The sequence below is a fragment of the Lentinula edodes genome (assembly GCF_021015755.1).
Source record: "Lentinula edodes strain Le(Bin) 0899 ss11 chromosome Unknown C8R40scaffold_17, whole genome shotgun sequence".
In the NCBI taxonomy this organism is placed as follows: Eukaryota; Fungi; Basidiomycota; class Agaricomycetes; order Agaricales; family Omphalotaceae; genus Lentinula; species Lentinula edodes.
The window spans coordinates 689,226-711,266 of NW_025764323.1; the positions used below are offsets into that span (position 1 = coordinate 689,226).

At 44.2% G+C, this 22,041-nt stretch overlaps 4 protein-coding genes across 4 annotated transcripts; 1 reads left to right on the forward strand and 3 right to left on the reverse strand.

Annotated features, from left to right (window-relative positions):
• Nucleotides 1-487: 487 nt before the first annotated feature.
• On the reverse strand, nt 488-1,871 carry C8R40DRAFT_1104453 (uncharacterized protein). Its single transcript, XM_046228067.1, has 5 exons — nt 1,853-1,871; nt 1,349-1,803; nt 1,190-1,288; nt 860-1,140; nt 488-806 (listed from the first exon to the last, which is right to left on the reverse strand). Exons 1-4 carry the CDS (start codon nt 1,865-1,867, stop codon nt 867-869), a joined length of 843 nt encoding a protein of 280 aa, XP_046086620.1. The 5' UTR covers nt 1,868-1,871; the 3' UTR covers nt 488-806; nt 860-866.
• Nucleotides 1,872-1,897: 26 nt separating this feature from the next.
• Nucleotides 1,898-3,173, forward strand: C8R40DRAFT_1044917 (leucine carboxyl methyltransferase; the record flags this gene model as incomplete). The annotated part of the gene is made up of 5 exons (XM_046224253.1): nt 1,898-2,200; nt 2,258-2,393; nt 2,445-2,758; nt 2,812-2,960; nt 3,011-3,173. The coding sequence occupies 5 exons, from the start codon at nt 1,898-1,900 to the stop codon at nt 3,171-3,173; spliced, it is 1,065 nt and encodes a 354-aa protein (XP_046086621.1).
• Nucleotides 3,174-17,840: 14,667 nt separating this feature from the next.
• On the reverse strand, nt 17,841-18,842 carry C8R40DRAFT_1170625 (uncharacterized protein; the record flags this gene model as incomplete). The annotated part of the gene is made up of 4 exons (XM_046231568.1): nt 17,841-18,123; nt 18,178-18,276; nt 18,323-18,780; nt 18,831-18,842. The coding sequence occupies 4 exons, from the start codon at nt 18,840-18,842 to the stop codon at nt 17,841-17,843; spliced, it is 852 nt and encodes a 283-aa protein (XP_046086622.1).
• A 239-nt stretch (nt 18,843-19,081) lies between these two features.
• Nucleotides 19,082-22,040, reverse strand: C8R40DRAFT_1104463 (Hsp70 protein-domain-containing protein). Its single transcript, XM_046228068.1, has 11 exons — nt 21,949-22,040; nt 21,842-21,890; nt 21,532-21,793; nt 21,401-21,476; nt 21,276-21,352; nt 21,095-21,227; nt 20,452-20,971; nt 20,162-20,404; nt 19,904-20,107; nt 19,676-19,854; nt 19,082-19,620 (listed from the first exon to the last, which is right to left on the reverse strand). Exons 1-11 carry the CDS (start codon nt 22,006-22,008, stop codon nt 19,540-19,542), a joined length of 1,884 nt encoding a protein of 627 aa, XP_046086623.1. The 5' UTR covers nt 22,009-22,040; the 3' UTR covers nt 19,082-19,539.
• Between the last annotated feature and the right edge of the window lies 1 nt (nt 22,041).

Genomic DNA, 22,041 nt, shown 5'->3' on the forward strand with positions numbered 1-22,041 from the left:
AGGATAATTTACTATCCCTGAGCACGAGACAATTGGTGAGCAGTCCTCTTAGCCGGATTAAAATCTACAAGCCTCCAGTCATAAATCTTGCCAGTGAATGGAGAAGGTAAATCTAGCTTCACTAGGGTCCAGTACAAACAGAATATTTCCCCAACACAAATCGCCGGTACAGGACGACAGGAACTTCAGGCCCATTCCTCCTCGTCTTCGGATTCGACTCTGCCGGATACGAGGATGACGGTGGACCACTTTGATTGGCTAAAATTTCACCGCGTGAAGAGACGGGTGTTTCTTCGTGGGGGCATCTAGGATACTACGTACCAAGTAATCTGTCGTAAGAACTTTTTGGCGACAAGAATAATATTGGAAACAATGTGATCGTGGCCGTGGTTATGGTCCCTATTACTATATTCGCGTTCGAAATAACAGTATTCAACTTACTGATCATTCAATGCTACATAGACTGTATAGAGCCTATGATCATCACTTGATGCATGCTTTCGTCGAGACCTTGGTTCTATGAGCGAGAAGATGTCAAGGAGGAGTCTCCTCTCGGCCCACCATCCTCAGACTCACTCTGTCACCGAGACCCATGATTTGGCCTACCTGAGAAAGTAAGCACATTATCATTATCCTCATACAACATCCGTTATTATCTCTTGACTGTAGATGCATTTTCCAGAACAACACCTCGAAGGTTCTAATCAACATTGACAATCAATCCCTCATAATCTGGAATGGGGATATAATCGAGACACTGGATCCAAATGTTTTTGAAATATACTTATTCTTCTGAAAAGAGTATGCTTCCTAAGGTAGTTAGTTGTGTAATAGAAGACAGCTCTGAAAAGATAGTCACCAATTGTTCAATCCCATGGCTCAACAGGATCACCCCATGGAATACTTTCTAATACTCGGTTCAAGTATTCATCATATGACCTTTGAATACAAGGTAAGTTTTGAGTAGTCCTCTCAGCACGATCAAAATCTATAAGCCTCCAGCCATAGGTCTTTCCAGTAAACGGTGATGGCAGACTTGGAAGACCACCTTCCAGAACAGAAAGCATGTTTGCCCAGCGCAAATCACCATGGATGATGCGTAAGTTCGTTAAATCTGAGCAGGCATCTTTCATGTCGGTCCTTCAGTTGATGGTCAGGATCATCAAGAAAGCATACGTTGAACACATACATTGCACCATTTGGAAGTGGCTCTCCGAGTTCGAATAGATCCCCTAGTTTTTCCAAAACAAGAAGGGAGACTGGGCCGAAATCAAAGTAATCAAACATACTAAGAGAAAAGCGCGAGAATTACATTGTGAGCATCAACTAGGAAAAAAAAAATATGAACCGAGCTTGAAAGAAACCATAACATCGTGGAACCACAGAGCCTTGTATGCATGTCATGCATTCATACGCTGCCGCCTCTTTCGTTATATCTTTGGTACGAAATTGCTTTGCAATCTTAATCACCATGGGTGGGATCTTATAGCCCATTTCATTCCCATGTGGAATGGCGCATTCGCACTCATAGATCATTCCCGTACGACCTTCGGATATGAGCTTTCCAAGGGAGATATGAAGCGTTAGGCCTGCAGGTGATGGAATATCGGACAACGGACTGGGGCAAGGCGGATAAGAGTCGGTATAATCTGGATCGCCTTCTCTTGTGTATGCATCGTCAAGAATGTTTGCAGGAGGAGGATCTTGGCGGTAGAGGACGACTGGAATTTTGGGGCCAGTCCATTGTTCTTTGGAATCAATTTTTCCAGATACGAGAATTACGGCGGATATTGCGTTGATAGGCTGATGATATGTTATGCAAGAGAGTTTGAAAAATTGCGAAAAGGCCTACCAGATAGTTCTCCATAACTTTTGAACACATGATTATGTGATCAGCATGCTTCCACCACCACCACACGATACCGACGCGCCTATTCGACTCACTGATAACGATGCCGCCCTTGCGAAACTCTCTGCTGTACGCCAGAATTACTTATCTGATCAATTCATCAAGCACTTTGTTCCAAGAGCAAGTTTTCAGCCTTCTCGCCCACCGCTAATCAATGTGGGGACTTTTGTACGTACCAAGGCCATCGACGATCTGGTCAACCAATGGATGGACCTGTCGTCAAGAGAAGGAAAGAAATGTCAGATCATAAGCTTGGGTGCAGGAAGCGATACACGGTTCTGGCAACTTGCGGTATGTTTCCTAGGTTCTTTTAGGTACATCTTTTACTAATATGAAGCATCGCAGTAGACCGGCACACGAAAGGATTGCCTTTCCAAGTATATAGAGGTTGATTTTCCTGAAATTACAATGAAGAAAGCCATGGCGATCAAGAAGAACAAAGATCTTAGTGTAGTCATCGGTGCTCCTGCAGATATACAACTCGGTCAGTAAGATGGGAATGTCTGGGTCCGAATACGCACTCATCCCGCAATAGGGCAAGGTGGCACTGCTATATCCAGCCCCATATATCATCTCCTGCCTGCAGACTTAAGAGGTGACCCATCGATTGCACTAGGCTCGCTGACTGCTGCGACGGAAAATGCGGCACGATTGCTCGATCCCTCGCTTCCGACACTCCTGATTTTTGAGTGTGTACTAGCATACATGTCACCTCAAGAATCAGACACGCTTCTCAAATGGTTTCATACATATTTCTCCTCCCGTGAAGATGGCATTCTGGGCGCGATCGTGTATGAGATGTTTGGCCTCGGTGATTCCTTTGGACGTGTCATGCTATCCAATTTGAAGGTGGTGCTCATTCTAATATCTTCTCTGCTTGTGCACTGATGATTCTATCTCAGACGCGCAACGTGTCTCTTCCAGGTGCAGTCCCTTACCCGACTCTGGAAAGCCTCCCGTCTCGATTTCTCAACCTCGACTACACTTCCGCTCATGCTCTCACGCTGAAAGATATAAGGCGAACATTTATCGATCCTATAGAACTTGACCGGTAGAAGTTGCCTATCTCGTGTTCAGATTATAACTTAACTGTTGCCCTAGGATATCCAAGTTGGAAATGCTCGATGAAATTGAAGAGCTAGATCTTGTCTTGGAGCATTATGCCATTACTTGGGGTATGTCAACTGCTCACTTGGGCAATCGGAAAGCTCCTTGGGGGGAGTGGGGTCTAAAAAGAAGAGAGCAACACGAGGAAGACGAGTGACTAGGACGGCTACATACTTAACTTGAAGCCTGCAGTTATGTAGTGCCCAGTCAAATCTTGACCGAGTCATATATCCAGAAACATGTTGTGGTACATTGCTGCCTACAATACAAAGTAGCAGCCTCGCCAAGTGACTTCGCCACGCCGACCCGGACTGAAATTAAGTAACTTAGGAAGCAACGCAAACCAATGAGCAGAGCAACACAATAGAGCACTGAGGGGGGGTGTTGTCTATCAAAAAAACTATGCCATACATGCACGGGACAAAATATCTAATGCATCACCAGAGTTCAAAGAATATAATACTGGCTAAAATTTGTGAAATTGGACCAAGTTGGAACTACCTTAGAACCTTGTGTATTTCTCAATTAGTGGTGAAAACAACGCCTCCGATATCCGTTGATTAGAGTAGTTAATGAGTATTTCCAATAAGACTGACCATTGTCTCCTGATAACTTAACATCAATACCAGCACAGCACATTCCAAACAATAAGGACATCTGAATCACTTCATCAATGGCAGTGATTTGCCTGATGAGTGGTGAATGCCAAAACATCATGTCCTGTTCAAGCAAAGATGATAATATGTTTGCCATTGCATCTGCAAAACATGGATATTCGGCTAAGGGCTGAGAGCAGATCCCAGCAGATCCCAGTACCGAAAGCACTGAGAGCAGGCTGCTCTGAGTGCTTTCACTGCTGGGAAATGCTTTCAACTGCTTTCGGACCCTTAGCCGAATATCCAGGTTTTGCAGATGTGGTCCAAAATGCAAATCTGGTGCTAGTGAACACCATCTCCGCCCAAACCTGCAGTATGGAATATAACAACAAATATAAGCATATCTTCATCTGCAAAACCTGTATGTTTGCCAGAGCAAGGGTACTAGCTGGAGAGTGTTCTCCAGCACCAAAAGCACCAAAAGCAAGATTTTCAACTTGCTCTGGGTGCTTTGGCTGCTGGGAAGCGCCCTCAGTTGCTCCCAGATGATTAGCTGAAAATACATGTTTTGCAGATGTTGTATGGAACTTTGGAAACTAGCTTCCACCATACCTGTTAGATTGCATTTACTGTAACATTATGAGGTGATTTCGCAGTGCAACAGATACTCAGGAGATGAACTTGGCCTATATCAGGTTCCAATATGTGGTACATAAAATCAATTCTTTAGGTCCAGAAAGTTTTCACCCCAACAACAGCTGCGATACATTGTTTGTTGCCCCCAAAGTAGAGAAATCCTGCACTCTTCCCCTTGTGTATTGGCTGACCCAGATTGGTCTTGATGGTTGTCCTATCTCATCTGGGACAATCACCAGAAATATCATTTTCTAAATATTTTATTAGAAAATTTTCAATTCACTGTTGCTCAATTGGCCCCAAAATATAGGAAGGTTCTGCTCAATGTGAAGGCATAGGTTAAGCTTGTCTACATATTTCATGTGAGTACTTAGCTGGCTAAATCTCCAAATAAACTTACTCGAAGTGGTTGTAATGGAATCAACAGCTGTTTTTGAACCTCATCTTGCACTGCCAGCTCATTGTCGACCAGAATCAAATTTGGACCAGTACACCTTGCCTGGTGCCAAGCCCAAAAACCATGTTCCGAGTCCATATAAGTGTATGCCCGGAGGTTACCCCATAGGTGATGAGAATGTCTAATGGTCCTCAACCTTGGAAGCTGAGCATGATGATAAATTTGGTGAATAACTGAGGCAGTATGGGTACATCTCTTTGATCTGGCATAAATTCCCAGTGCAAATTCAAGTGGGATGCAAGAGACATGGGTCAGACAAATTAAGTCTGAGTTGCCTCCAACTATTGGCGGCAAAGGAAAGTAGTGGTTAGGCAGTGGCAGTCCTACATGATGACCATCTAACTGTTGACGTAGAATTAATCTCAGTTGATGTAAAAGCAACTGTATATAGTTTTAGGTACCTGTTGACGTAGAATTAATCTAGTGAGTACCATCAGTAGGTGCGAGTATTCTAGTGTGTTAGGGAGCTCACCTCAGTTGATGTAAAAGCAACTGAGGGAGCTCGAGTACTGTCCGTTGATATGACCCATTTTTATTTGAGTCTATAATGCAGTAATTATGCATTTTCAACTGTAAAGTACTATCAGTGATGCTGAGACTGAACAGTACATTGTATTCCGAGAAAACACACAGAACTACACAGTGATTGCATCTGAATGACACTTAAGTGGGTCTTCATAGCATAATACAGTTGTATTTCCAAATAATAAAGCTCTAATACTAAAACCCACACTTGTGTTTGACTTGGACTGTGACAATATCTGCAGGATTAAAGTGTTCCGAGCTTCATCTTTGTATGACATTGCAATAGAGCTGAATGATTAGATTAAAAGATAACAATACTCCGGACCTCTGGAGTTAATTCCGAGAATATCAGAATTGATTTAGCATATGTCCCTCATCCGGAAAGTATTCCGAGGTACAGCATGATTTCCATCAAAGGTAGCACATGGTACAACAGGTCCACATGCTACTCCGAGATGCAGCATGATTTCCATCAAAATCAGCACATGCTACAAGAATTCCACATGCTACAATGATTGATATCAGTTGTCAAGGGTTGTTTTGAGGATATATAAGGAGGGTGCTGGCCTCTAAATAAGAACAAGCACTTTCCCCCCCCCACTTCTGAGAGGATTTGGTTGGTTGGTTAGTAGCTTCTGGCTGTAGTGACAAGTGCACTTTAAACAAAGATGATACAGTGTTAACTTTCACTTTAAACAAGTTAGAGTTTAAGAAAGATAGAAAGAAAGAAAGTTCAAAGTCACAGATTACCATTATGCTTCAGAGTTAATAGCAGTCAGAGTGCTGTGAGTAGTGCACACTCTTTCTGTGGATTGTACTTGTAGTGTATAATACAAATCAGAGGTTTTGTTCAGTTCAGATAAAGTCAAAGAAAGATTTAGCATGCCCGAGTTTGATAGAATCTCGAGAAGAAAAACTATTCAACCTATACATTATACCCACATGATGTAGATATTTGTAGAGTTGCAGTGTTATCTTGCTTTTTCAATGATAAACCCCCTTGAACTTAGTGTTTGATGATGGTTTGTGTTGGTGTTGGTGTGAGTGTTAAAGCTTGCATTAGCATTTTATGCATAGCCCAGAGTCAGCATATCATATGGAGCCCACCGCGAGGGGGTTTTAAAGCAGAAAATACTTGCACTTTGCATTATCTTCATCCAAAAAGCAATGACAAGTTCACTCTGGACTTGTTTAATATTGCACATCATATTGGTCCATGTAACTTGGAAGTTTGAGCAATACTTCAGACAATGCATCTGAGCTGAACCACACATCTTGTCCAACTTGTGCATTACCTGTTGTTAATGAATTACTTAAGCTCCAATCAACTTGTACATGTCCACCATATCCAAACTAAACTACTTTGGAAAATAAAACACTAGGCATAGTGAAATGCTTCGAACTCCTTGCCCTTCAAACCCCCTGCTGGGGCCCCTCTATTGCACAGAATGGTTAACTGCATACTACTGTTGCAGTTATGTCTTGCAATTGCCTGAAATTATTCCATATTACTCTCTGTATTAAAAAGTCTTCAACCAAAGACACCAAAAACATTGGAAAAGTCCTTGATTTGAAAAGAATAAAAACACAAGAAAATCTGGCAAAGCACAAAAACACTCAGAAAAAGCAATAAAGCTCAAAGATATTAATTTCACTTGTACTTTTCTCTTTGATTCTTGACTGCTTCAACAGCATCAAGTGTTGTAACATTATGAAACATTGTTATAGCTTCAACAGCTGTCATATACCAAGGAATAGAACTCTGTACTTCTACCATGCAGAGGTTGAAGTATGCTATATTTATTTGAGAATGTTTGATTTAGAGAGGAACCTCAAAGTTGAAAGCATAGCAAGTAGAGAATGAAATTGAAGAAGCTATGGGATGCATCCCTTGCTTTTGCAGTATATCATGCAGGAAATGAATGCTTATATATCCTGAAGAATTTAATTCTGCACATTAACCAAGCACAAGTTAAATTATTCTATATTTATTTGCATGCAAGATATAGAGTTGATTCTTGAAGTGTAAAGCTTGGAAAGTCCAGAATGAAATCAGGTGAATTTCCGAGTTTGAAAGAAGTTGAACAGACTATGGGATTTGACACTTAGTTGCATCTCAGAAAATAATCACAGAAATCATGTCAAGGGAATGATAAACTGGTTTGAATGCAACTTGACAGAAAGAAGAAATGAATGTTGGACTCTGTTTTGCATGTTCTGTATCTAAGAGAAGAAGTTAATCTGGAGACACAGAAAAGCTTATGTTTCAAAAGAGGCTTTGATTAGAGAACTATAAATGAAGTTAGTAGTTGTTATCTTGAAAATCAGTCTGAGAACACAACTGGAATAGACAAGAAGCTTCAACCTTGTAAATTCATAATTTGTCTGAATTGAATATTCAACAAGTTTCATGATTGTTGATGCTTTCTTTGATAAAGCAACACCACTTGTAGTTCAAGGAATGATGAGATATTGAACAGAGTTTATGAATAATGAGCTTGATATGGGAATTGAATCTGAAGTGAGTTGGTCTTGAGTTCATGGACTTCATAAGATGTATTGAAGAAATGTATACTGAATACATGTGTACAAGAGTGAAAATGAAAAGAATGACTTGTTGCAAGTCCTGAAATGAAGATTTGAGAATTGAGACACAAGAGGAGAACTTCTCATCAATTATTGGTTGAAGTTCAAAGTTATAGACACAATCCTACTTGGCAATGAAAAACAACAGTACAGTGTTAAGTTGGGAACTGTTCACAGCAAAGGCTTGAGAAGGTGCATGAATCATAGTCTTGTTTATGAATTTGTTACATTCTATCTGATATCAAAGTCAGCATAGTTTGTATCTATACAACTTTGAAAGTAAATGAACATGGAAATCATGCTGTAGATATTTAACAAATATCCGAATTTGATGGTCCTGTATAATAGAAAAGAATTCAGTCAAGACATTGAAGCATTGTCCCATTTTCTGAAACAATTTGAATGGAACCTCTGGCAAGACATTATTGCATTTGCTGCAAATGAAATGTTGGAAACCCACAAAACATTGGTTCTATTGCTTGTCATATTTTTGTTTCCATAATATTTGGTCTATAGAAAAGCATCAATACTTGTGATTTTGGACAAGTATACATGGAACATCGAGCTTATGATTGTAGTAGGAAACTCTGAAAAGTGTCCATTCAGATTTCTTGAAGAGAATATCATGAATATGAATTCACTATGTTGTGGATGTTTGACAGAACAGTCATTGTATTTGAAGCCTTAGGACTCTGCATAATAAAGAAGAGTCCGGACCTAACGAGACAATAAAACATTGAGAAAGAATAGTTTCATGTCTTTGAAACAAAAAGCTTGAATGGAAACAACTTTGTGTGTATTGTAGCTCACAGAGACTTGGTTTTGTTGTCTGTTATATTCTTGATTGTTCTGCCAGTGGAGAAAAGATTTGAAGGTTTGATTTCAATTCTTGGTCAAAGTTTGAAGTTATAACCAAGTACTGAATGATTTCTCAAGAATGAAAATCAACAGTATACTGTTAAGTTGTAAATTGTTACAGCAATACCTTGAAAAGGCTTGTAGGAAATGATGATCCTGTTGACAAGTGTGTTACATTCTATTTGATATCAGAGTCAGTAGGGGTTTGTACTTATGCAACTTTTGAGTGGAATTAAACATTGGAACCCAAATTGTAAATGTTCAACAGAATGATTGTTGTATCCAAAACTTAATGGTTCAGCATGATAAAGAAGATCTTGGTCTTAATCAGACAATAATCTTGTGAAGTGAACAAATTGTCTCTGAGAAGATTTGAATGGAAACAACAGAATGTTCATTGGAAATGAAGTGGAAGAAAAATCACAAGAACAGTGGTATATATATGTTGGTTGTCATATTCTTGTGTGCAGATTGGTCTGTGTATAGAAAGCATTGATTGAATGACCTTGATGTTGGACAAGTACATATGGAACACTGTTGAACTTATGATTGTTGAACCTGTTCAGATTGATTCAGATAAATATCATGAACATGAATCAGGTTTACCTTACCAGAGCATAAGAAAGTAGAACTCCTCTGAGAAGAACCCCTTCAAAACCCAAGGTTATTGCAGCTTGAAAATGGAATGAACACAGGATTCAAGAACTAGAACTTGGCAATGAAGAGCACAGCCATATGTAATTCAAACTTGGCTGTTCCGAAAATGTAAGATAGTAGTGTTTGAAACACTCAGCTCAAGAACAAGAAGAAAAGCATGTGCAAAGTTTGGCAGCTTGGTTTCAGAAACCATGATTCAATTGTACTGAGCTCAGATACACTGTTAACAGTATGATGGTGTTAATGTCCAGACAAGTGAAGAACTTATTGCATTGTAGTTCTGTTGCTGTCAAACTTTCAGAGATTCACATTCTCCACTGATAGTTTGATCACAGTGAACAAATCCAGAAAACCAGATTCTGAGAGTGAAGTGTTGTAGACTGCAGAAGCAGCTTAAGTGCTCAATGTCATTACTCTGAATTGAAGCTGCACAAGTGCATAAGCAATCAACTATCACATACATTCAGATTCAAAGTAAAGAAGGACTTGAAGGAAGTCAATTATTTGCTTATGTCTTGTATTCATGAACTTAGCTAAACCATTGAAAAGAATATAAAAGGAATGTCTTGTAATAAAGAATGAGTAGTCCATTGTTTAACTAGTATCAAACAATGAGTTGGAAAGACAGTATTTTGACATCAAGATTGAATTTAAAATCCAGGTCAAAAGTTGAAAAGTAAAAACTTCGAGATGAGAATAATCTTAAGTGGAAGTTATACTCTGAAAGAAACATGAACAGAAATATGTAGCTTGAAATTGAGAAATATAATATGGAGCAATCCTTAAAAGCATAGTAGGACTTTGAAAGCACAATTCAGATTGTCACAATAAGTACCAGTAGCTTGAGCTATTGAACAATTTGGATAGATGTCATTTGCAAAGAAAGTCTGTTAATGTTGAAAGTAGCAGTTTGCCTGAATAAGAAGATAAGCACTGAAGCTTGTCAGAACTGAATAAAGTACTTATGAGTTGAAGCTGGTGCAATAACTGATAGTTATGCATGATTTGAAAGCTTCTGATATATAGAAAAAGATTGACAGTTGAAAGCTAGATAATAAGCAATGAGTAAACAGTATGTTGTGCTAAAATGTCTTGAACCTTGCAGTAAAATGCAGAGGCTGAACTTGCAGGATTCAACAACAGCAGAGAAAATGAGTTCAACTTGACACTTGTTATTCCATGTATTGTACAAGCTCAGTATTGAAATAGTTGAAAGTCAAAGCCCCAGAACCTGTATAGCTCAGTGAACTGAGGACAGTTCATATTAAGAAAAGGGGGGATGATATGACCCATTTTTATTTGAGTCTATAATGCAGTAATTATGCATTTTCAACTGTAAAGTACTATCAGTGATGCTGAGACTGAACAGTACATTGTATTCCGAGAAAACACACAGAACTACACAGTGATTGCATCTGAATGACACTTAAGTGGGTCTTCATAGCATAATACAGTTGTATTTCCAAATAATAAAGCTCTAATACTAAAACCCACACTTGTGTTTGACTTGGACTGTGACAATATCTGCAGGATTAAAGTGTTCCGAGCTTCATCTTTGTATGACATTGCAATAGAGCTGAATGATTAGATTAAAAGATAACAATACTCCGGACCTCTGGAGTTAATTCCGAGAATATCAGAATTGATTTAGCATATGTCCCTCATCCGGAAAGTATTCCGAGGTACAGCATGATTTCCATCAAAGGTAGCACATGGTACAACAGGTCCACATGCTACTCCGAGATGCAGCATGATTTCCATCAAAATCAGCACATGCTACAAGAATTCCACATGCTACAATGATTGATATCAGTTGTCAAGGGTTGTTTTGAGGATATATAAGGAGGGTGCTGGCCTCTAAATAAGAACAAGCACTTTCCCCCCCCACTTCTGAGAGGATTTGGTTGGTTGGTTAGTAGCTTCTGGCTGTAGTGACAAGTGCACTTTAAACAAAGATGATACAGTGTTAACTTTCACTTTAAACAAGTTAGAGTTTAAGAAAGATAGAAAGAAAGAAAGTTCAAAGTCACAGATTACCATTATGCTTCAGAGTTAATAGCAGTCAGAGTGCTGTGAGTAGTGCACACTCTTTCTGTGGATTGTACTTGTAGTGTATAATACAAATCAGAGGTTTTGTTCAGTTCAGATAAAGTCAAAGAAAGATTTAGCATGCCCGAGTTTGATAGAATCTCGAGAAGAAAAACTATTCAACCTATACATTATACCCACATGATGTAGATATTTGTAGAGTTGCAGTGTTATCTTGCTTTTTCAATGATAAACCCCCTTGAACTTAGTGTTTGATGATGGTTTGTGTTGGTGTTGGTGTGAGTGTTAAAGCTTGCATTAGCATTTTATGCATAGCCCAGAGTCAGCATATCACCGTCTGCGTGATCTAACTACAACTGTACAGTATGTAGTAATCATGATCTGCGCATACGGATTGGGAACAATGTCTGGAAATAGTTAGGTCGAGGTCAAAGCTGTACGTACGGAGTAATTTCCCCAACACCCCCCCTACTCCGTACGATCTATCCCAAGCATGGATACGAACTTGGAGTGAGTGGTGCCATTGAGCGCCTTTGTGAATATGTCCGCGACGTTTTCCCCTGACCTTATTCTCTTAATATCCACCTCCCTGCTGGCCACCTTCTCCCTGACATAGTGGTGCCGCATCTCGATGTGCTTCACCAGGGCGTGCCGTTTCGGGTTCTCCGTGAGGCAGACAGATCCGAAGTTGTCGCCCCGCATGTCGATAGGACCCTCCTGTGCCAGGTCTACCTCCGAGAGAAATGAAGCTATCCAAACCGCCTGCTGCGTGGCTCTCGATAGCCCGATATACTCCGATTCGGTCGTTGACAGCGCTACGGTCGCTTGCCTCTTAGAGCTCCAGGATACTGGTGCCCCCGCCATGAAGAATACGTATCCCGAGGTTGACCTGTATGTGTCCTGGCATCCCGCATGGTCCGAGTCGACGTAGGCGTATGGCTTCAGGTCAAGTTCTGGCCCTGCCCTATATGTGATCGCATAGTCGAGTGTGTTGAGTATGTACCCTGCCACCCACTCAACACATTCCCAGTGCGCACGGCCGGGGTTCAGTTGGTAGCGTGCAAGGAGGCTTCCTGCGAAAGCTAGATCTGGACGTGTGCATACTTGCCCCCACAGTATCGAGCCTATCACTGGTCGATATTGTTTGTCTGCCATGAACCTCCGGTCTTCATCGGGTAGTGGTGTCGGTGACTCCTTGAGCTTCACGTTAGGTGGTAGCGGTGTATTTCGGCGGCGAATGCGGTCCAGGCCGAAGTGGTGGAGCATGCGTTCGAAGTATGTTTTCTGTGAGATTGTGATTGCTTTTGTCTCTGGGTCCTGTTGTATCGTCATACCCAATAATACCCCGGTCGTTACCTCATTTGCTTCCCATCTCTTCCCTAATGCTGCAATAGCCGCATCCCTTCCTGCCTTGGTGGAGGAACCTCGGCACACGTCGTCGCCGTAGGTACTTGTAATTGTATATTCGTCCAGTACCCGCTTATACCGAATACACGGGTCTGCCCTGGATGATGTATACCCGTCGGACTTGTATCCTGCCGCCAGCGTTGCCTGCCAGTCGTGGCTGCCCTGCATGGTGCCGTATATTGATTTCTTTAGTTTGCAGACTAAGTGTTCTTTCCCAGGTAATGTAAACCCCTCGGGTTGCTTCATGTACACGTCGTGGGTAATTGGGCTGTTTAAGAAGGCTGCTGTGAAGTCCACTTGGAACAGAGAGAGTTTAAGTGCTGCTGTAATTGCAAGTACCAGGCGTACCGACTCCATCCTCGCGACCCCACCATACGTCTTGTCGTAATCCAGTCCCTGTATCTGTGTATACCCTTGAGCTACATACCGAGCTTTCCGTTTGAGCAGATTTCCCCTCGCGTCGAACTTGATGGCATACGTCCATCGGCCTCCTGTGAGGTTCGCATTTGGCGGTAAGGGAACGAGATCCCAGCAATCTTTCTTCATCAATGTAGCAATCTCTGCTTCCATTGGGTGTAAGACCTGGGTCAAAATAGGTCTTAGGGTAGGTTTTGGTATGTGGAGGTTTATGTTGTAGCGTGCTAGGAGCAGGCTGGAGCTCGAAGGGAGCTACGAGAACCGCGACCGAGGACGGGAATGACCTAGTAGTGGTTGGAACGACGAGATGGTGACCCTTGAGGGGTTCCTAGGAGGTCCAGGGAGGTCCCTAATGCGTAGGGAGGTTCAGGACGAGTGCGGGACCGTAAGATATTGCGTAGTAGGAGTTGTACTCGCTAGAACGTCAATATAGAGTCGAGTAGGTAGTTTATGCAACGGGGTCTCGAGGGTGTAAGCTCCCGAGAAGGGATCTGCCAGGGAGGGTAGGTCCCTGGGGACTAGGTTTGAGGATGGTCGTCCTCGAGTGTGGGAGGTGGTAACGGAGAAGCAATACGTAGTTCGACGTGAGGGGTAGCTTCGACGTTACCTAGATCGAGGTCCCGAAGCTTACGAAGTGGCTAGGGAGCTCTGGGAGGTTTGGGGAAGGGTAGCTCACCAAGCGGGTAGGCGTTGGGGAGCTTTAGTAATGTTCGAGGGAGCTCGGAGACTCACTCGGAAGGCTTAGACTTGAAGTGAAAGCGTATATTCGATCGTATAGACGATCAGAGAGACAATAGACAGAAGTAGAGAGAAACAGAGGTAGAGAAACAGAGAGTAGAGAGAGTTCCGTATAGGTAGCAGGTACAAAGGGACAGGGACTGGACCTATGTAAAGGGTGTGTGTTCAAAATATACCAAGCTAGGGACGCTTATGTTACGGAGGATACTTATATAGGTGGGCTGAATAGTAACGGGACATTGTAATAAACGAGCATCTAATGGGGTTGACGTGAAGTGCGGAACCCATGAGGCTAAATTGATAGGGGATTGTCCGGCGGCGTACGCGAGTCGCGGAGCTGCCGCTTCAGATGGAGGTTAGCGTTGGTGGGAAGGTTAGTTAGGGTTCCGTGGTTCATGGAGGTTATTTGGGAGGTGTAAGGGAGCTGATACGCTGTTCTGGGATGTCTAGGAGAGTGACTAGGGGAGCTTTTGGGGCAGGGCATGACATTGGGGCTGTCCAGAGGTCAGGGTGCCGCATTGCTTGCTTGTAGGACTGTGGTACCCATAGTTCTCCGGCCGTGGCTGCAAATGCGAATGGGTGTTGGGCTATCAATGCCAGTGGTGTGTCCTCCGTCCAGCTCTCCCTCTTTTCTGCCGCTGTCCGCTCTCATTCTCTGTATTCCTCACTTTCGAGGTATCTGCGTGACGGTACTGGTTCCCGCCCACTTCGGCGCGGTGGTTCTGGTAAGTCCCGGACTCGTGGCTGGTTATCTATTTCCGGGTACGTTTCCGCTGGCAATTGATTCGGTTCATTCTGTTGTTGATCGCCGTTGCCGTCATTTGCGGTATCAGTTGCAGGGTTGCCTGTTCGTGGGTCTTGTGGCGTTGTGGGTTGCCCTACTTCTTCCCCCCACTCTTGCTCGTTAGTGTCCTCTGGTGCAGGCCTCGTACGGTGTGGTGTACCTTCCTCAAAGGTAACATCATGCGACTCCTCGATCTTTTTCGTCTCCGGTATCCACAATCGGTACCCTCGTCTCCCCATGTACCCCAGTAGCTTGCCCTTTACTGCCTGTCTTCCCAGCTTCCCATCTGTCCTCCTCCTTGGTAGAGTGGCCCAGCAGTCGCATCCGAATGGCCTCAAGTGCGATACGTCATGCCTTTTCTGTGTCCAGGCCTCGACTGGGACCGTGTCTGGGAAGCGTGCGGAGGGAATGAAGTTGTTTGTGTACACAAACGTATTTGACGCCTCACCCCAGAATGAATATGGGAGACTTGCCTCCTCTAGTAAGGTACGTGTTCCGTCCATTACCGTTCTAAATGACCGCTCAGCTACCCCATTCGCTGCAGACGAGTCATGCGGGACTTTCTCAATTATGATACCATGCTCCTTGCAATACTCGTCCACCAGTCCGTTATTGAGCTCGCCCCCTCCGTCTATCCGGATAATTCTCAACTTCTTGCCAGTCTGCTTCTCGGCCATTACACGGTATTCGTGTAGCACCTTCAGCCCCGTTTCCTTCCATTTGTTGTTTAGGTAGTATGGGACTCTGAATGACGATCTCCCGTCTGTACAGAGCATGAGGTACGTCGCTCCACCTCTGGTTGGTGTTCTCGCTGGTCCGAACAAATCCATATGCACTCTCTCTAGTACCTCAGCTTCGTGCGTTAATACTTCGTCGAACGGGCGTCTTACTGCCTTGCCGTATAGGCAGTCTTCACACATTCCACGGACGTCTTTGTTTGTGATGTTCAGCCCGTCGACTAGATTACGGTTCGCCATCCGGAGTATCCGTTTTATCGCAATATGGCCGAGTCGTCTATGCCAGGTGATTATGTCCACTGGTCTGTCCCTCGCTCGCGAGTAGTTGGCCGTTGTCTCCCCCGACTCTAGTACCTCAACTTCGTACATTTTGTTGTGCCCGAAACCCTGCACGATTATTTCTCCACTAGGTGCTCTCACAGTCATTATCCCCACTCCCCATTCCCCTCGCATGCCTCGGCGGTCAAGTGTTGGTATGGATATCAAATTGTGCCCGAATGACGGTGTATGTTTCACCCCTCGCAGGTGAATTAACCTCTCTTCCTCTTTTACTCGTGTCACGAATTTGACCGTCCCGGTGCCCAGGATCTCAAACCTCCCTGTATCGCCAGATATCGCGCTACTCCCTGCCTGTCCGTGTACTGCGGTATATTCAGTAAAATCAGACCTTCGGACCCAACAATGTTCGGATGCCCCCGAGTCAAGAAACGTTTTTATTGTTGGCATAGGGTTTGCATACAGGGGTGTATTAGCCTGGCAAGCTACGCATTCCGGCTGGGGTACAGTTTTATAATCGAGTATGTTACTACCTATGTCCCTATCCCTTTTCTCCCACTGACACCTCTCCCTTAGAATGGGATCAACCTGTCTGGCTGTAGTGTCAGTGGTTGATTTGGGTGGCTGGACTGGCTTGAACGTACTTGGTTTGTTGCTCGCTTGGGCCGCCATCACGTACGTCGCCATGGGTGTCGATACTTCCGCGTCGTCCGGATTGGCTGCATTTGCGTTCGCCCCTGCCTTAGGTTTGTTTGCGTACCCTTGTTTCGGACCCTGTCCTTCCATTCCCCCCCCTTTTGCCCAGCACTTCTTCGCTATGTGCCCGGGCTTTCCACAATTGTGGCAGGTGAGTACTGGCCGGTTTCCCGTACGTGTCTGGTTCGGCAAGGTGGAGTTGGTGTTATTGGTGGACTGGTGGTGCGCTGCCATCAGGGCTTTCACCCTCTTCGTGTCGCGCTCCTCCTCCTTGCGTTCCTCCTCCTTCTCGTACCATAGCGTATGGAGATACGTGAACGCGTCTGCGCTGGATACCCCCGGGACGCTCCGAACGTCCTGTCTCCATCCCGATGGCATCGACGAGATGACGATTCTGCGGAATTGTGCATCTGTTGCTGTCCCTCCTAGGTCATGTACCTTCTTCAGGAGGTTTCGCATCTTCTTTTCATGGTCTTCCATTGTATTCTCTGGATCGTACTTTTCCTGGCGGAGGTTCATATCGGCTAAGTGTATGCGCTGCTTGTCCCTCTTTTCGAATCGTTTGATTAGCTCCTGCCATATTTCTGAAGCTCGCTTGGTTTCGTCTATTCCCAGTCCGACGGGGTCTATGATGTTCGATACGATCGCACCAGCAACTAGCCTGTCGCGGGCCTCCCATTCTTCCGGGTAAGGAGTCGGACTGAATAGTGGGGTTGTGAGCTGAGTAGGTGGATATATTGGCGTGGGGTATTTGTTTGGGCGTGCGATCGTCCCGTCGAGATATCCTGTTAGTCCCTTCGATTGGACTGCAAATGTGACCTCCCGTTTGAACGGTCTCCAATTGTCTTCACCGATGAGCTGCTTCTCGTCCGGGAGTCTAGGTATGTTCGGGCTGTTTCCGAACGACATTTTTACACTTCTCGTGTCTTCGAGTTGGCTACCTTTATTTCAAATAAAATTTTCTCTGTTCAGTCAGAGTTCGAGTCTCATAATCTGTTGACGTAGAATTAATCTCAGTTGATGTAAAAGCAACTGTATATAGTTTTAGGTACCTGTTGACGTAGAATTAATCTAGTGAGTACCATCAGTAGGTGCGAGTATTCTAGTGTGTTAGGGAGCTCACCTCAGTTGATGTAAAAGCAACTGAGGGAGCTCGAGTACTGTCCGTCTGCATGATCTAACTACAACTGTACAGTATGTAGTAATCATGATCTGCGCATACGGATTGGGAACAATGTCTGGAAATAGTTAGGTCGAGGTCAAAGCTGTACATACGGTGTAATTTCCCCAACACTAACTGCCAACAATCCAAGGGGTTGTCTGAAGTACAGAGGTGTAATATCAATATCGATTCATCATGTCATCTGAATATTAACCCATCTGGATATCTCTGATACTCTATAAATCATTCCCATGGTTGAACGGGAATACCCATTGGTATACAGCTTAGCACTCGCTCCATATGGCCGATGTAGTGTCCTTGAGCAAAGGTTATGTGGTGGGTAGTCCTCTTAGCCAGATCAAAATCAACAAGCCTCCAGCCATAAATTTTGCCAGTGAATGGAGAAGGTAAACTTGGAAGACCACCCTCACTGGGTGGGAGTACAGACAAAATATTTTCCCAACGCAAATCGCTATGAAGGATGTGCAGCTTGGCCAAGTCTGAACCAACATCATTGAGGTCAGACCTGATGTGAGAACGATTAAACATGTTTTCGGGGAAGAGCACTCTAAAAACGTACTCTGCACCGTTCGGAAGCGGTTTTCCAAGTTCTAATAAGCCCCCAAGTTTTTCAATAACGAGAAGAGACATAGGACCGAAATCAAAGTAATCAAACAACCTATAGCGGCGTTAACAGTAATGTGAGCCAACAGAAGGACACAAACCGCGCTTGAAAGAACCCATAACATCGTGGAACAGCGGAGCCCTGTAGGCATGTTATGGATTCATATGCTGTTGCTTCTCTTGATATATCTTTTGTATGAAACTGTCTTGCAAGCTTAATCACCACGGGCGGGATCTTATATCCCTTTTCGTTCCCATGAGGAATGGTACATTCACACTCGAAAATCATTCCGGTTCGGCCTTCAGACAAGAGTTTTCCCAGAGAGACATGGAGAGTCAAGCCTGCAGGTAGCGGAAGTTCGAAAGGAGGATCGGGATATGGAGGACAAACGTCATAAAAGTTCAGTTTTTCTTCCCTCGTATAGTCGTCGTCAAGAGTGCTCGCGGGAGGAGGGACTTGGCGGTATAGGACAACAGGAACTTTAGGCCCGATCCATTCTTCATCTTCGGATTCGACCTTGCCGGCTACGAGGATTACAGCGGAAAGAGCGTTGATTGGCTAAGGAGTTGATCTGTGAGCAGGCTTGTCTCTCAGCACTGAAGACATACCAGATAGTCCATCGTGACTGAGGTTTGTGCGATGCGAAACAGATTCACTATCGTTACTGGTGGTTAGAAAGTAAGGACAAGATGATGGAAAAAGGTTATGTGACCCCCCAGATTGCCGAGAGGGCTTGCTATTCGAACTTCGACAGCCGTGGAATGTCATGTGTGTCGTGAGTATTGTGGGCGGACTGTTGGGTGTTTTCATTTCCTCTGGCATTTCACCTCCCTACGATGTCGTTAACCAAATCTTGTTATATATCCAGAAACATGTTGCATTGCCGATAATGGTACATTGCTGCCTACGATACAAAGTGTATAACGGAATTTAAGTAACTTGGGAAGCAACGCAAACCAATGAGCAGAGCAACACAATAGAGCACTGAGGGGGGTGTTAGCTATCAAAAAAAACTATGCCATACATGCAGGGTGAATAATGTAAGATTGTATAATGCAAAATCAGAGCAGGTGTCGTAGAGATATACTTTTCCATTCCGCCTCCCCAGAAGAACGCAGTTTAGAAACGTAGCAGGGACGCGTAAAGCATATTATATCGAAGGCGTTCGTGAAAGAGCGGAATGATCAAGGCCGTGTAAGGCGAGAGATTAAGGAGATACATGGAATAGAGGTGCGCGGTCGGTTAAGTCATGAGCACAGGATGCAGAGGAACGGCAGGGCATGGCGATAATGAAAAGGGATGAGAAGAACAGATTGCTTAATCCTTCTTCTCTTCCTTCTTTTCTGAATCCTCAGTAGGCTTTTCCTCTGATGACTCGGCATTACGCTTCTCGTAAACCTTTGCAGAGAAATTGTTATTAACCGGACCTGGATTACGAGAAAGTTATCTGTACCTTTTGGAACAGGCCAAGCGACGCTTGCTGAGCCTCGTTGATCTTCTCGCGTATCGTCTCAGCAGTGATTGAGGGGTCTGCATTTTGGCCTTTCTGGGCCAACTCACGCAGCTCAGTGATGAGCTGTGCGACCTTCTCCTTCTCAGTAGCATCAATCTGGTCCTTGAATTCATTCATAGCTATGAAAAACATGAGATGCAAGAATGTTCACAACGAGGGAGGACGTACCCTTCTCGGTATCTGCACAGACAGAGTCTGCCTTATTGGCTTCCTCAATGAGAGAACGACGAGCCTTGTCGCTCTCAGCAAACTGCTCAGCATCCGACACCATCTTCTCGATGTCCTTGTCAGACAGGCCAGACGAAGAAGCGATGGTCATCGACTGGTCCTTGTTAGTAGCCTTATCCTTGGCTGCCACGTTGACAATACCATCTATATAACAAGTTTAAGTCAGTTCATATTTCTACAAACGAAGAGATAACGCACCGGCATCGATGTCGAAGGTGATCTCAATTTGAGGAACACCTTTGGGAGCCGGAGGGATGCCAACGAGGTTGAAGTTGCCCAATAGCTTGTTGTCACGAACCATCTCACGTTCTCCCTGGTAAATTTTGACCTCGATGGCAGTTTGCCCGTCGGCGGCAGTGGAGAAGACCTGCGACTTCTTGGTCGGAATAGTGGTGTTACGGTTGATGAGCTTGGTCATGATACCCCCCAGGGTCTCGATACCTATGAAAATTGAACAGACACCATATATAGCAAGTAAAGCAACTTACCGAGAGAAAGAGGAGTGACATCGAGAAGCAGAATGTCTGTAACACTTCCAGCAAGAACGCCTCCCTGAATAGCAGCACCCTTAGCAACCGCTTCGTCAGGGTTGACACCCTTTGATGGCTCACGCCCGAAGATGCTCTTTACGGTCTCGCCGACACGGGGCATACGAGTCATACCACCCACAAGAATAACGTCGTTTATCTCGGAAGCTTTGACTCCAGCATCGCTCAAAGCCTTTTTACATGGGTCAGTGGTACGCTTGACGAGAGGGTCAACCAAAGATTCGAACTGGGAACGAAGAAGCTTAGTGTTGATATGTTTTGGTCCAGACGCATCCGCAGTGATGAACGGAAGATTGATCTCGGTCTGGGTGGTGGAGGAAAGTTCGATTTTGGCCTTCTCTGCCGCTTCACGAATACGCTGAATGGCCATACGGTCACCGCTGAGGTCAATGCCTGACTCCTTCTTGAACTCGTTCAAGAGATGCTCAACGAGGACAATGTCGAAGTCTTCACCACCAAGGTGAGTATCTCCGTTAGTGGATTTCACCTCGAATACACCCTTTTGCATCTCCAAAATGGAGATATCGAATGTTCCTCCTCCCAAGTCGTATACAGCAATGATTGAGGAGTCATTCTTGTCAAGACCATAGGCCAATGCGGCAGCCGTAGGTTCATTGATGACACGAAGAACATCAAGACCAGCAATCTGACCAGCGTCTTTCGTGGCTTGACGTTGGGCGTCATTGAAGTAGGCAGGGACCGTGATGACAGCGTGGCTAAAAGACCTTAACTTCAGACTGCGTAAAATTTATTGGTTTCCTTACCTAACGTTCTTGTTCAAGAATTGCTGAGCGGTCTCCTTCATCTTTGTGAGTACCATAGATGACAACTCCTCTGCTGACTAAAACTCTATTAGCAGGAACGGAGCCGGAAATGAATCAGCACTCACTAGTTGTTGCTTTTTTCCATCATTATCAATTTCAACAGCTGGCCTGCCGTCAGATTTGGCGACAACCTTGAAAGGCCTACAGACAATAGTATAAGATTCGTATGAGATGTATTGGAACCATAGAGGCGCACCAGTGCTTCATGTCATCTTGGACTTCCTGGTCTTTGTACATCCGTCCAATTAACCGCTTGAATGCGTAAACAGTGTTCGCAGAGTTGACAACAGCTTGACGTTTGGCAGGAAGACCAACGAGGCGTTCGCCGTGTTTTGTGAATGCAACTACGGAAGGTGTGGTCCTAACACCTTCCGCGTTCTCAATAACCAATGAATCCTTCCCCTGCATAACAGAGACACAAGAATTTGTTGTTCCCAGGTCAATACCGACGACTGGGCCTACAGGGGGCGTTAGCTAGATATCAATTTTACTTTAATGAGTCTTACCGTTGACTTTGGAGTTCATGTTTCGTGCAATTAGGGAACGCGGAAGGCCCTGGAAGGGAGTAAGATGTCAGAACACGAACAAGGACTGGGGAGCAGTGCACGCATACAGCATAAGGACCTGTCCTGGTTGCAGCAAAACGGAGGTTACGAGCAGCGAGAAAAGACATGGTGGTAATGAACAGAAGAGGACTAAAGAACGG

Excerpts from the sequence above, each read along its gene's own strand:
- C8R40DRAFT_1104453 (XM_046228067.1), bottom strand. Across the intron at positions 1,289-1,348 it reads TATGGTTTCTTTCAAGCTCG|TATGTTTGATTACTTTGATT; the intron begins GTTCATATTTTT and ends CTTTTCTCTTAG. Across the intron at positions 1,141-1,189 it reads CCACTTCCAAATGGTGCAAT|GACCGACATGAAAGATGCCT; the intron begins GTATGTGTTCAA and ends CATCAACTGAAG.
- C8R40DRAFT_1104463 (XM_046228068.1), bottom strand. The coding sequence starts at position 22,008 with ATGTCTTTTCTCGCTGCTCGTAACCTCCGTTTTGCTGCAACCAGGACA. Across the intron at positions 21,477-21,531 it reads CAAGATGACATGAAGCACTG|GCCTTTCAAGGTTGTCGCCA; the intron begins GTGCGCCTCTAT and ends TATTGTCTGTAG. Across the intron at positions 20,108-20,161 it reads CACCTTCGACATCGATGCCG|ATGGTATTGTCAACGTGGCA; the intron begins GTGCGTTATCTC and ends CTTGTTATATAG.